At 40.1% G+C, this 14,707-nt stretch overlaps 1 protein-coding gene across 1 annotated transcript; it reads left to right on the forward strand.

The window, feature by feature from the left end:
• The first annotated feature begins 11,437 nt into the window (after positions 1-11,437).
• LOC129620496 (inactive ribonuclease-like protein 9) lies at positions 11,438-12,364 on the forward strand. The gene has a single exon (XM_055536311.1). It carries the CDS (start codon positions 11,438-11,440, stop codon positions 12,065-12,067), a length of 630 nt encoding a protein of 209 aa, XP_055392286.1. The 3' UTR covers positions 12,068-12,364.
• The last annotated feature ends 2,343 nt before the right edge of the window (positions 12,365-14,707 follow it).

Here is a 14,707-nt window from a genome sequence, read left to right on the forward strand (position 1 = left end):
CTTAGTAATTTCCTTCTAAACTCACACTGAGGGACATTTCAGGTGCTCCAGGCTGGTGGCTCAGACAGTAAAGAGTCTGCCTGCAATGCGGGAGACTCAGGTTAGATCCCTGGGTCTGGAAGATACCCTGGAGAAGGAAACGGCAACCCGCTCCAAAATTCTTGCCTGGAAAATCCCATGGACGGAGGAGCCGGGTAGGCTACAGTCCATAGGGTCACAAAGAGGTGGACACGACTCAGTGACTTCACTTTCACTTTCAGTGGTTAAAACTCAGCACTTCCACTCCAGTGGGCACTGGTTCAATCCCTGATCAAGAATCTAGGATCCCACCTGTGCCTGGCATGTCCAAAACTAAATGAATACTTACATTGTCATCTGATGTGTAAAAATCCTTTAAACTAAATAAATTCACATTGATATTACATGAAAATATAGTAGATATCAATGCAGCAAATCTTTAAACATTTTTGAAAAATCATACAAAAAGGGCTAAACAGGGCATGAGCAAGTATAAATTTGCAGAAAGCTACTATCAAGAGAGAATTCTGTCATCTGAGACCTAGTTTGACTCCATTTTTGCAACATAAGATGTTAAAATTACTCTACATTTGTGCTCTGAAGGTTGATTTTCAATTACTGAGACACTCTCACTTAGTGTCTCTCTACTGTGTGCACTTCTGGAAGCTCCAGACACTCAAGCCATCACAGTGACCCTAAGGGGTAGAAATGTCTTGAATTCACCAAAAGGTGTGCATTTCAGTGAACCCATTGATCCTCTAATGGCCCATAAGGATCACATTGTTCTCCAGGTTTTCTCATACTGACCGCATTCTCAGTTTGGTCATAGGTCTGAAGGTCTGAAGCATAGTTATTGCCTCTGCTGCTGCTGCTAAGTCGCTTCAGTCGTGTCCGACTCTGTGCGACCCCATAGATGGCAGCCCACCAGGCTTCCCCCTCCCTGGGATTCTCCAGGCAAGAACACTGGAGTGGGTTGCCATTTCCTTCTCCAATGCATGAATGTGAAAAGTGAAAGTGAAGTTGCTCAGTCAAGTCTGACTCTTAGCAACCCAAGGACTGCAGCCTACCAGGCTCTTCTGTCCATGGGATTTTCCAGGCAAGAGTACTGGAGTGGGGTGCTATTGCCTTCTCCAATTATTGCCTCTATGTGATAGTAAAAAGTATAAATTTAAAGTTGCTTAAGGTGAGATTTTTCTTCCGAATTTAATAGAGAAATACTCTGGGGTTTACTCACAAAGGTAAGTTTAATTGTAAGGACTAAGTGTTTAGATTCTGTCTTGTGTTTAACTACCCAAACTGAGGAGTTGACATTACCTGATGCTGATAAAGGGTAGGAGTTCGCTGATACGAGAATGTGGCATTCTGAGAAATTGGCACTTAATATTGGATAACATGCTCAAACTAGCTTTTAAAGATACATTTCTTCAATGACGCTTCCTCAGAATTATTTTAATTTTGAGAAATTGACAGCTTTCAAGATCACTATAAGAAATTAACCCTTCAGAAAGAGCAGTTGAATAAGGTTATGGTTAGGGCTTCCCCTCCCTCACCATGTAATCTTTATTTCAAACATTATTTGGGACCGCGTTGCAGATATCTTCTGTGTTTTGATTTTTTCCCTGCTTTTTTCAAATGGACATTTGCTACTTTTGTATTTGGTGTCCATTCCTTTGTTTGTCTTGTAGGGGAACAGCCTTTCTGTCAGCAATTGCGATTCTACTCGGGTTTTAACTTGGGGTTTTGCCTTTTCTTCTTAGAAGCCACCTGAGCTTCAGGTGGACCAATCAGGGGCGTTCACGTTCATGGATTTATGCACGTGACAGAAATGAGGCCAATCAGAAAAGATATTTGTTATGTTGGATAACTGTCTCTGCTAGTCTGTGGAGAGGCCCTGCCTGTGCATGGAGCTAGCATAGAAAGCAGAGTGGAATGAGAGAGAAAACAAAGCGTGAAGGATTGGATTTCTTCATCCTACTGTGTGTCTCAGACATCTGTTTCTGTGAGTCAGTACAGGTCCTCCTGGCACTCCTGTCACTAGTTTTTTGGTTTTTTTTCCTCTCTTAATATATATATTTTATTGAAGCATAGTTGACTTAAAATGTTTCAGGGGCACAGCAAGACGACTCAGTTATACATATACACATATATTATTTTTAAAATTATTTTCTACTGTAAGTTATTCCAAGATATTGACTATAGTTCCCTGTGCTATACAGTAAACCTTGTTGGTCATTGCATATCTATTTTTTTTAATTAGAAATCTGGCCTTGTGTTCATAGTAAGTCAAACAAGTGGAATCAAAATGTCATAAAATTTTTAGTTAGGCAAAAATGTATAAGTTTTCTAAAGTATATATGGTACGTATTATTTATACATATGTATACAAAAGCTTTTCTACTAGTCTTCATAAAGGCTTGAGAAAGAACATTTAAAGAAAGAGTTATGATTTGAGAGAATAGCATTGAAACATGTATATTATCATATGTGAAACAGATTGTCAGTCCAGGTTCGATGCATGAGACAGGGTGCCCAGGGCTGGTGCACTGGGACGACCCAGAGGGATGGGATGGGGAGGGAGGTGGGGGGGGGGTTCAGGATGGGGACACATGTACACCTGTGGCGGATTCATAACAATATATGGCAAAAATCACTACAATATTGTAAAATAATTAGCCTCCTACTAAAATAAATAAATTAAAAAAAAAAAAGAAAGAAAGAAAGAGACATGTGTACCCCAATGTTCATCACAGCACTGTTTACAATAGTCAGGATATTGAAGCAACCTAGATGTCCATCAGCAGATGAATGGATAAGAAAGCTGTGGTACATATACAGAATGGAATATTACTCAGCTATTAAAAAGAATGCATTTGAATCAGTTCTAATGAGGTGGATGAAACTTGAGCATATTATACAGAATGAAGTAATTCAGAAATAAAAACATCAATACAGTGTTTTAATGCATATATATGGGATTTAGAAAGATGGTAATGATGACCTTATATACGAGACAGCAAAAGAGACACAGATGTAAAGAATAGACTTTTGGACTCTGTAGGAGAAAGCAAGGGTGGGATGATTTGAGAGAATAGCATTGAAACATGTATATTGCCATATGTGAAATAGATCGTTAGTCCAGGTTCAATGCATGAGACAGGGTGCTCAGGGCTGGTGCACTGGGATGACCCAGAAGGGTGGGATGGGGAGGGAGGTGGGAGAGGGGTTCAGGATGGGGGACACAGGAACACCCCTGGCTGATTCATGTGAATGTATGGCAAAAATCACTACAATACTGTAAAGTAATTAGCCTCCAATTAAAATAAATTAATTTTTTAAAAAGTTGGAGAAATTAGAAACATCAACTAAATGAAATGAGAGCACTGAATATGAAATAGAAAAAGTGAAATAAACTAGATAAAAGTAAAAGATCATCATATAGTCCGGTTGTTTTTAAACATGACTGCTCATAAGACACTTATCTGGAGCTCTGGAGAAAAAAAAATAACACCTGGGCATTTGTATTTTTCAAAAAACTTCCAGATAATTCTGATATGCATCTGGATTTTAAAAAGTGATTACAGGTTTTTCTGTTAAATTGTAGTTTTGGTGATACAGAGTTCTATTATTTTTCTTTTGATCAATTATGATACAAAGGTATTGAGTAGTAGTTACATAATCACAATAGGAAAAAATATTTATCAGTTTTCACAATCTATATGCAGACAAAAATAAAAAGTAATAACAATTGCAAGCCATGATGGGAACACGATTAACTTAACAATATAAAATAATTGCATACAATTTGGGGGGTCAAACAGAGTGATGTGCTAGGTGGAAGTGCATACATGCACATGTTTTCATCCTCCTATCTGGTCTATGTCTTTTGGTTGGTGCATTTAATCCATTTACATTTAGGGTAATTATTGATATGTATGAGCGTATTACAGCTTTCTTAATTGTTTTGGGTTTATTTTGTGTAGGTCTTTTCCTTCTCTGTGTATCCTGCCTAGAGAAGTTCCTTTAGCATTTGTTGTAAAGCTGGTTTGGTGGTGCTGGATTCACTTAACTTTTGCTTGTCTGGAAAGCTTTTGATTTCTCCAGCAAATCTGAGCAAGAGTCTTACTCAGTAGAGTATTCTTGGTTGCACGTTCTTCCCTTTCATCATTTAAAATATATCCTGCCATTCCCTTCTGGCTGGTAGAGTTTCTGTTGAGAAATCAGCTAATAGGAGTTTCCCTGTATGCTGTTTTTTGTTTTCCCCTTGTTGCTTTTAATATTTTATCTTTGTTTTTAATTTTTGTCAGTTTGATTACTATGCATCTCAGTGTGTTCCTCCTTGGGTTTATCCTGCCTGGGACTCTCTGTGCTTCCTGGACTTGGTTGACTAGTTCCTTTCCCATGTTAAGGAAGTTTTTAACTATTATCTCTTTGAATATTTTCTCCAGTCTTTTCTCTTGTCTCCTTCTGGGACCCCTATAATGTGAATGTTTGGTGTGTTTAATGTTGTCCCAGAGGTCTCTTAGGTTATCTCGTTTCTTTTCATTCTTTTTTTCTATATTCTGTTCTGTGGCAGTGATTTCCACCATTCTGTCCTCCAGGTCATTTATCTGTTCTTCTGCCTCAGCTATTCTGCTATTGATTCTTTCTAGTGTATTATTCGTCTTTATTTGCTTGTTCTTTAGTTCTTGTAAGTCTTTGATAAACATTTCTTGAATCTTCTCCACTGTTCTCCCGACTGTGTCCCAGTTATATCTGGGACATAACTTTCTCCTTTTCATCATGGTTAATTTTCTGTAATGTGGTTTTCGTTTTAGATGCTGTGGGACTGTGCTTTTTGCTTCTTCTGTCTGCCCTCTGATGGAGGAGGCTAAGCAGCCTGTATAAGCTTCCTGATGGGAGAGACTGGTAAGGGAAAAACTGGGTCTTGCTCTTATGGGCAGGGCCTTGCTCAGTAAAGCCTTAATCCAATTATCTACTAATGGGTGGGGTATCACTCCCTCCCTGGTAGTTGTTTGGCCTGAGGCTCTATGGTAGGGTTAATGGCGACCTCCAAGAGGGTTTAAACCGAGGGGGCCTTGCTGGCTGCTGCTGCCAGGGCCCCTGTCCCCGTGTTGAGCCCTGTCATCCCACACCTCCCCAGGAGGCCCTCCAACATCAGCAGGTAGTTTTGGTTCTACCCTCCTGTGGAGTTACTGCTCCTTTCCTCTGGGACTTGGTGCTCCTAAGATTTATTTTGTGCCCTCCGAGACTGGTGTCTCTGTTTCCCCCAGTTCTGTGGAAGTCATGTAATCAAATCCTGCTGATCTTGAAGCCCAGATTCCCTGTGGATCCCCAGTTTCTTTGTCGGATCCCAGTCTCTTTGTCGGATCCCCAAACTGGGAAGCCTGACATGGGGCTCAGAACCTTCATAACAGAACTTTGGTATTTTTGTTTCCCAGTTTGTGGATCAGTCACCTGGCTGGTATGGGATTTGATTTTATCGTATTGCACCCCTCCTACCATCTAGCTGCACCTTCTTCTTCGTCTTTGGACCTGGGGTATCTTTTTTTCCAGCATCCTCCTGTCAATGACTGTCCAACAGCTAGTTGCAATTTTGGTGCTCTCACAGGAGGAGATGAGCGCATGTCCTACTCCGCCATCTTGAACAGCCGCAATCCTGCCACTTGTAACCAGACATTCCCCTTGCTATATTATGAATATTCTGCATCGGTAAAATTTTATTGATTAATATATTTGTATATTCTGGTAAGTAACCCATTCTAAGAATATATGATTCAATGAATATTGAACACTGATTACCTCAAATATTAGCTCTTATAGTCATGATTGTAGTGGCATTTTTGTCATGTCCATGAACATATCCAAGGTAATTTAAACTTTCCCTAAATTCATTGACATTTATGTTTTCAAAGTTGAACTTTTTGTTCCTATGCAATAAAACTTGCTGTCCACATTGCTATCTAAATTATAATACTTAGAATTCTAGCTATTAAAATGGGGGGAAAGTAACAGATTTAAAAATTTTTTATTACACTTGCCAAGGTTTTCACTGTCACCAGAATATAGGATTTTCCCCCCTTATCACCCTCTTACCAGCAATGAGGTTGAAAGTATAATAATTACCAGTTTGAAAGATGCAAATTTAGTTTTTCTCTTCTGTGGCTGGGGCTATATAATTATTATATGATGATTGTCTATTAATGCCTCATATTAAATTCTATTTACAAATCCTGTTTTTCTTCTTAAAGTGATTTACATTGAAAAGACCACTGAATAATCCCTAGGAGATATATATTTATGTACCTAAAGAAATTTTGACTCATTTCAATTTTTAAAAATATTTTGGATGAAGAGTCCTGATCTGGGACTCAGTACCCACATTTTAGTAGGAGACACTCGAGATAGACAGCCTCTCTCAGGCCCTTCCCAGTCTATAAACCTAAGCTTCTTTAACACTCCCAAGCAAGTTTAAAAGCAAAGAGGAAAAGTTAGACCTAACCAGCTGTTTGTACACCCATGTTCAAAGCAGCATAATTCACATCAGCCAAAAGGTGAAAGGAATTCATCTCAATCTCTATCCAGAAACACTTACTGAAAAAGCCTAACACTTTTGCCACTTTAGGAGGATGTTTTCTTCATAATAAGTACACTTTTATGTACAGTAAGAAATTGATTCTCAAACTCTAGTGGGTTGAGTATCACCTCGTGAATTTGTTTAAAGTGCAAATTTCTGGGTCCATTCACAGAGATCCTGATTAATCAGGTAGGATGAAAAACCATTGAGTATATATTACAAAGGAAGTAAAGTGATTTTGCAGTGTGAGGTTACCAGAAGAAAACTTAAGAAACATTGCATGAGTGTACGTCACACTGTCTATTCTGTGCTCTCTGTCTCTATCTTTGTCTTCGTCCTTGTCTGTCTGTCTGTGTCTTTCTCTGACCATTGATAGTTAATCTCTATTCCTACCTTCAGCCCTAATCTGCCACTAATTTACTTTCTGCTGTGTCCCTGTACTAAGTTTTTGAATAAGAAGAGGAATGAATGTGGATTGCTTCATTACATATTAACATTCTTTATTAATGATAATAAGTAAAAGCTTATAGTTGGCACATGAATAGCAAACATGGAGAATCCCAGGGACGGGGGAGCCTGGTGGGCTGCCGTCTATGGGGTCGCACAGAGTCGGACACAACTGACTCGACTTAGCAGCAGCAGCAGCATTCCTACCTTCAGCCCTAATCTGCCACTAATTTACCTTCTGCTGTGTCCCTGTACTAAGTTTTTGAATAAGAAGAGGAATGAATGTGGATTGCTTCATTACATATCAACAGTCTTTATTAATGATAATAAGTAAAAGCTTATAGTTGGCACATGAAGAGCAAACATAGTCTCAAAATACAATATATTCAGAAAAAAATAATTATTAAACACATAGGTAACTTTTAAATTAGAGATGAGACAATAAACATTATTCCCTGAAGAATTGGTGCTGAGATTACATAGAAACTATGTGGAAAAAAACCCACCTCCCATTATACTTCAAAATAAATTCCAGATGGATGAAAGGTTTAAATTTTTAAAAAATCCATAAAGAAATAAGATAGAGTGAGTGAAAATGCATATACGTGGGGGTGAGCAAAGATTTTAAGAAGCCTGAAACCACACCATGAATTCATAAACAAAGGATGAAGAGCTTAGAGGATATACAAAATGAAGGGCTGTCCTGGCCCTGGTGCTACAGAAGCCTCAACTCTGCTGCCCGTGCTCACCCTGTCCTGCTCTCTCCAGCCCAAGATGGCACAGAGACTCCAGGGTCCCCTCTCTGGGAATGTGTGCAGAGGTCCCTGGTTTGTCCCGATGGGATCACTGAGCTGAAGGAACATCTTAAGGAGGCTGATGAGAGAGGGAAAGCAGGGATGTGAGGAATGGCTTCTGAACGTGCTCACACACAGAGCGCCCTCTCCCACATCAACATTTAGGATCAGTTGTTTCTTTCTTGGCCCATTCTCTGATTTCCCATCTTCAGATTTCCTCTTCTCTCCACTTTGTGATGTGTGTCCCCAAATCGACCTGATTGTAGCACCACTTGTCTACTCACATGTCTACAAACTGGATCCACCCTGGAGTCAAATATTAATATCCATCTCCACCTTGGTCAGGGTTTCTGGGTTATCAATATTAGAAAATCACTCAGGTTGTCCCAGTGAAGGACTTCTCTTCTAGCAAGAGAACAGTGGAGTTAAAAACAAAACAAAACATTAAACTGTCCTGCAGCAGCACAGCTAGGCTTTGTGGAAAGTGGATCTGTTTTTTTTCTTAACAGCTCTCTGCTGCTAAGTCGCTTCAGTCGTGTCTGACTCTGTGTGACTCCATAGACGGCTCTCTAGTGGCTCAGAAAATATTTTAGTACTTGTCACTTTGGTGGTCTGTCTGTTTCTGGCGGTCTCTTATAGGATTACAAAGACAGCCTAGGGAAGGAGGTACACTCTAGCATCAGGTAAGGAAACTAGACCGAAAGAAGCCATAGAACAGCACTGAAGAACAGAAATGTGGAAATCAGGCTGACTTGTCACAAGGGCTTGAACCAAGATTCTGCCAGACCTACATGTACACACTGCTATATTTTAAATGGGTAACCAATACAGGCATGTTGTATAGCACATGGAACTCTTCAGTGTTATGTGCCAGCCTGGATGGAAGGGGTGTTTGGGGAAGAATGGTGGTGGTGGTGGTGGTTTAGTCGCTAAGTCGTTTCCAACTCTTGCAACCCCATGGACTGGGGCCTGCCAGGCTCCTCTGCCTATGGGATTCTCCAGGCAAAAATACTGGAGTGGGTTGCCATTTCCTTCTCCAGGGGATCGTCCCAATCCAGGAATCAGAGTCTCCTGCTTTGCAGGCAAATTCTGAGCAAATTTTACTGACTGAGCTATGAGGGAAGTCCTATGTGTATATATGGCTAAGTTCATTTGCTTTTTACATGAAACTATCACTACATTGTTAATTGGCTATACCCCAATACAAAATGCTTTTGGTGTTAAAAAAATAAAAATTAAAAAGCAAAACACAAAAACAAACAAAAGATTCTGCCAGACCTAAAGTAAGATTTCAGACAACCCTTCACAAAGAGATCCTAAATACAATCAAAACAAAAACAATATTAAAAAAAATATCTTTATCATAAGCTTGCTTGGATGATGATGACCAGGAGGAGGAGGATGTAGAGTACTTAACTTAGTGCTTGGCACATAATTGCCCGTGATCTTAGCCATTGTTATTTGTGATTTTTATTTTTACTTAATGGCAACCTCAAAAATATACTTATCTCAACTGTTCAACCTTGCTTTTCTGTTTTCCTACTCCAAGCTCTGACACTCTTAGGGGAGGTGAATATTCTCAGTATCAGGATCTCTCCAGCCCAGTCCTTAACACATCCATTCTCTGAAGTATTGATGATACAAATGAAACCGTTTACCTCAGACTGGGACTTGAACTCATGTGCTGGGACTCAAACCCAGCCAAAACCCAGTTTGGGGCTTGAACCCATGTGGCTGGGACTCAAACCTAGCCAAAACCCACGGTACCTGGTTTCAGGGCCTAAAGAAGTTCAGATTCTTGATGTCTCATCCCAGAAAGAATTCAGTGAGAGACAAAGTGATGGGTAAGAAATGGATTTATGTAGATTCAGAGAGAAGCATACTCCACAGACAGAATGTGGGCCATCACAGAGGGCAAGTGAGGCTGTGAAATGTGGCATGATTAGTTTTTATAGGCTGGGTAATTTCATATGCTAATGAGTAGGAAGATTATTCCAACTGTTTTGGGGAAGGGGTGGAGATTTCCAGGATTCTGGCCACCGGCCCACTCCTTGGTCTTTTGACAGTGCTTTGGAACTGTCCTGGCACCTCTGGGTGTGTCATTTCACTTGCTGATTGAAGATCAAGGTCTAGTCTTGCCTGCCATCTTGGTCCCATTTGATTCTAATTGGTTTATATTGTGTCCTTGGGCTATGTCATTCTTTTCAAAAGTTGTGCCCTGCCCCTTTCCCTCCTGTTACAAAAGGACTCAATGAGGCAAGGAGGCCATGGGCAAAGATAGGTCAAGAAGCTTGCTCCCTAGTGTACCTAAAGTACTTGCCTTTCCCTGGGAAGAAAGCCTCTTAGGAGAATTAATGCTTAACAGTCAGATTTGAAATAGAAATAAAAAATGATCAATAGACCCAGGAGTCCTCTATGAATGATGACACTTTCCACTATAGTAAACTGCGCCCTGATGTCTAGCACTTGGGTCTGTTTTCTGGGCCACAGGTCACTACTGCCCAGGCTCCCTTAAGGAATGCTTTTCTTAAAATCCTTAACATAATTAGCAGGAAGCAATATAATGACATGTCTCAGAAGTAGGTGCCAAACTAATATTTCCATTTCATTTTAAAGCAGTAAAATTCTTGAAAAATATGAGGCATCTACCCAGTTTCCCATATTTGCGTGACAAATACACTTCCTCGTGTATATGACAAGTATTGGGGAAAGATTAGTGCTCCTCCAGTGCGGTGAATAGACATGGAGACGCTCACACAGGAAGGGAAGGTGTGACTGTGACGTCTCTGATGATGAGGGTACCACGATGGCAGATAGGCACACAGGATGGGAAGAATTTAGAGACAGGAAAACCTGAGAAGGAATCATGAAGTCTACTTTAAAGAAAAGATTGGAAAAAGACTCACAAGGTCAGTAATGCACCTGAGTGGAAGAGTTCTTCTCAGTGGGGAGAGGAGGCAGAGGAAACTGTAACATGGACCCACAATTCCAGGCAATGAGGTGATGGTAATGGTATTTATACCAATCCACACATATTTGGTGCTCACATGACATGATGGAGCTTGCTTGATCCCTTGTGAAGGGCACTTGATCACTTGTGAAGAGGAGAAAGTCAGAAGATGAAAAATGGTCCGCAGAAAAGCAGGATGTTGGTGAGGGGAAGAGGGGGGGCGGAGTGGTCATGTGCAGCTCTTTCCAGGGCAAGTTCTAAACTCCAGGAAGAGAACTTTAGAGAACTTCTTTACTTCAGAAGGAGAGAGCACATGAGCCTCCTCTCTGCCTCTCGCCCCACTGCCCTCTTGACCTCTTGTCCGCATTTACCCTTCTCTCCTGGCCTTCATCTCTCTCTTGCTCTCTTCCTCATTTCTTCCTTGTTACCTTCTCTCTCTGTTTCTCTTCACCGTGGTCTCTCTCCATCCCTTTCTCCTTTTCTCTCCTTCTTCCTTCACTTTTCCCTCTTACCCACAGTCTTCTAGACTAAGTATAGGTCCTCTAAGGTCACTTTGGAGTAAGTATTTTCCTGGTATTGAAATAGACTGAGATGTCAGTTTTAAAACTGTCCAAGTCTTAGAGCTCAGAACAGCAGTAGGTGGTAGAATGGGCCATGCACAGGAACAGAAGGCACAGCCTCACAGTGGACATAACTCCTCTCTTGTATTCCTTTCAGGGAAATATGGGGACTCTGATCAACACGCTGCCCCTGTTTCTGCTCTTCCTGCTCCTGAAACCTCTGCAATTCGAGCTGATAACTGATGGTTCTTTAACGGATAAAGAATTTGAAGAGCATTTAGATGGTACAAGTCCTACCGGAGCACCTACCAAGGAATTATTCAAAGCCCATGTCATTATTGATCGTAAAAGACCATTACATGAACCAACATACTGTAGCGATGAAATGAAGATAAAAAATATTCACCGTAGGCTTTATTGTGTTAAGGAACATTTCTTCCTTCAAGCATCGTATGAGGACATTGAAAAGATCTGTCATAACACATTTATGTCCTGTGGCGAAGAAGTTGGGACTTGTTACTCGAGCCAGAAAAAAATAAAAGCAGTGCATTGTGTTTTAACAAGTGGGATCAAGATGCCAGATTGTGAATACACTTCCTCTTATGAGAAGGGATGGGTCTTTATCACTTGTCGATGGCAAAATGATATCAGAGAAATTATCCCTGAATCTGTGATTGGTATGTTGACATCCACCGGGAAAGTACCTTCCCCCTACCATTCTTAAAGTATATTCTGAAAGACGTTAGAGCTAGAAGATAGAAGCTTATCCTTACTGATCCTTACAAGCAAACTTGAGAATGGAAATTTTGATCTCATTTGCTTTAGTCATCCACCACCTGCCCTTTTTCTCCTTACATCAGACAAAAGAAAGGTGGGCAGGGCTGAGATATAGTGCTCTGAGATGTGATTTCAAACAAGTCCTACAGTGCAGCACGTTTTGAATGTGTTGTGAGGGTGAATGCCTGAAGGGAAAGCATGACCAGCAGCAGCCGTTAGGAAATGGTTGCCGAGGTGCGCTCCACAGTTTTATTCATGGAATGTCTGGTTCAGTAGAAGTAATAAAGTGCAGCGTTGTAGCTAGGTGTCTCTGGTATGTTTATGTGGGGTTTCTGGGTTTGGACTGATCTTCCTTGTGACACAATTTGAATCAAAAAGAATTGGAGGGACTTCCATGGTGGTCCAGTGCCTATGACTCCAGGCTCCCAATGCAGGGGCCAGGGTTCCATTCCTGGTTATGGAATGAGCTCCTAAATGCCAAAACTAAGAGTTTACATGCTGCAAATATAAACATAAAGGTGCCCCAACTAAAAATTCAGCATGCCACAGAGATCGAAGATCCTGCGAGCTGCAACTAAAACCTAGTGAAGCCAAATAAATAAGTAAATTATTATTTTTTAAAAAAGAAGAAGTATTGGGACAGCCCTGAGACATTATGAACTTCGTCTTCCTAGTGCTATATTTATAGAATTTCCATTTGTTTTCTTCTTTCCATGCAACACCATACTCATGGGATCTTGAAGATATGGACATAACAGGAGCCATCTTAGCATCCCCTGGTGGTTAAGCTGGTAAAGAATCTGCCTGCAATCTGGGAGACCTGGGTTCAATCCCTGGTTTGGGAAGATCCCCTGGAGAAGGGGATGGCTACCCACTCCAGTATTCTGGCCTGGAGAATTCCACGGACTGTATAGTCCATGTGGTCACAAAGAGTTGGACACGACTGCGTGACTTTCACTTGCCTATCTTAGCATCAACATCTAAATATTCAGAATAGCAAACTCCTCAAAGTACTTTTCAATTGTTTAATGCTACTTCTGTGGATTCCCACATTTTTGGCTTTTTTTCTTTTCTTTTTTTTTTTAAACTAGTTATTGGATTATAGTTGATTTACAATGTTATGTTAGATTCAGGTGTACAGAAAAATGAATCTTGTATACTTATACATTATATCCACTCCTTTTAAGATTCTTTCCCCATAAAGGTCATTACAGAGTATTGAGTAGAGTTCCCTGTGTTATACAGTAAGGCCTTATTAGTTATCTATTTTTTATGGTAATGCATATATATCAATCCCAATTTTCCAATTTATCCCTCCCACATTTTTTTTTTTTAGCTTAGTTATCACTGTTCACAAAAGAATTCCAAACTTTCTGGCATAGTCACGTTCATTCACCATTTCTTTTCCTCACCTTCCTGTAGCTGTAGCTTCATCTGAGAAAATTTCACTTCCCAAAGTCTGGAGATCCAGTGTGAGAAAAGAATTCTATCTGTCCAGTTTTGGTAACAATTTCTATCTCTCTTTGTAAAATTCCTTGTTGTTTGATGATTATTCCCCATAACTTACTGAAAATGGGATAAGGAGGATTGAAGAGGGGAATGGGAGTGGGAGTGCTTGTTACTCTTGCACACTTCATTTCAATCCAATCCATGCGTGTCTTCCATCCGCTTCCTTGTCTTCAGGCTCAGAGCTAGGTCCTCACTTATCAATAAGGCCCTGGGCCCAGGGCTGACAGAACCCATTCAGTGACTAAGAAAATCAAGCCTTTAGATACCATTCTTTACATGGAAACTCCTGGCTTTTTATTGTAATATCTGAGTGAATGAGGTTTCCATCAAACTTTTGAGAATCACCATGACTTCCTCTAAATCCAACCATCTAGACATCAGCGGAAGAAGTTCTCCACATAGACTAGCTTGGGTATGTGCTCTGGACCATCTCATCTGGGCCAAGTTCATCTCGAGTGTATTGGAGTTCTACAACATACAATAAATATATTTATGAGAGTATGGTTTAGTATAGTAATTAAGGCCTGAAATCACCATAATGTATTCATATCTCTTTTTCTCTAGATAAATGATCATATCCATACATATTCTATAATTAGAGCCATGGAACTAGAACAATGATTATTTACACAAATTGTTCCTCTTACCTAATATTGCATAAGAAATCCAGATCCAGCCACTACCCAGTGACATGCCTAAAATAAGTCAAAACAGTAATTTCTAGCTTTATGCATATTAAGATTGCAAAAGATTATTGTCCTCTACCCATTAGTACTCTCTGCTTCATAAAACCAAACTAATAAGGTGAGCATTATCAATTCCTAAATTCCTATCTCAATTTATTCTTTATGTAGGTGTCCCTTGAGATATGCACATTCATTTTACTTAACTATGGTAAAAATTATTTATCCTTTTGTGCTGGCTTATTTCCCTTAAGAGTAATGTCTTCAAGTTTCATCCATACCGTAGCATATGTTAGAATTTCCTTGCTTTTGAAGGCTTAATAATATGCCATTAAAGGTACATACCACATGTTGTTTATTCTTCCATTCACTGGTGAACACGTCCACCATTTGTG

This window comes from Bubalus kerabau, chromosome 10, assembly GCF_029407905.1.
Source record: "Bubalus kerabau isolate K-KA32 ecotype Philippines breed swamp buffalo chromosome 10, PCC_UOA_SB_1v2, whole genome shotgun sequence".
NCBI lineage: Eukaryota > Metazoa > Chordata > Mammalia > Artiodactyla > Bovidae > Bubalus > Bubalus kerabau.

What these genes read in the sequence shown, in the direction of transcription:
- LOC129620496 (XM_055536311.1), top strand. Translation starts at nt 11,438, where the DNA reads ATGCACAGGAACAGAAGGCACAGCCTCACAGTGGACATAACTCCTCTC.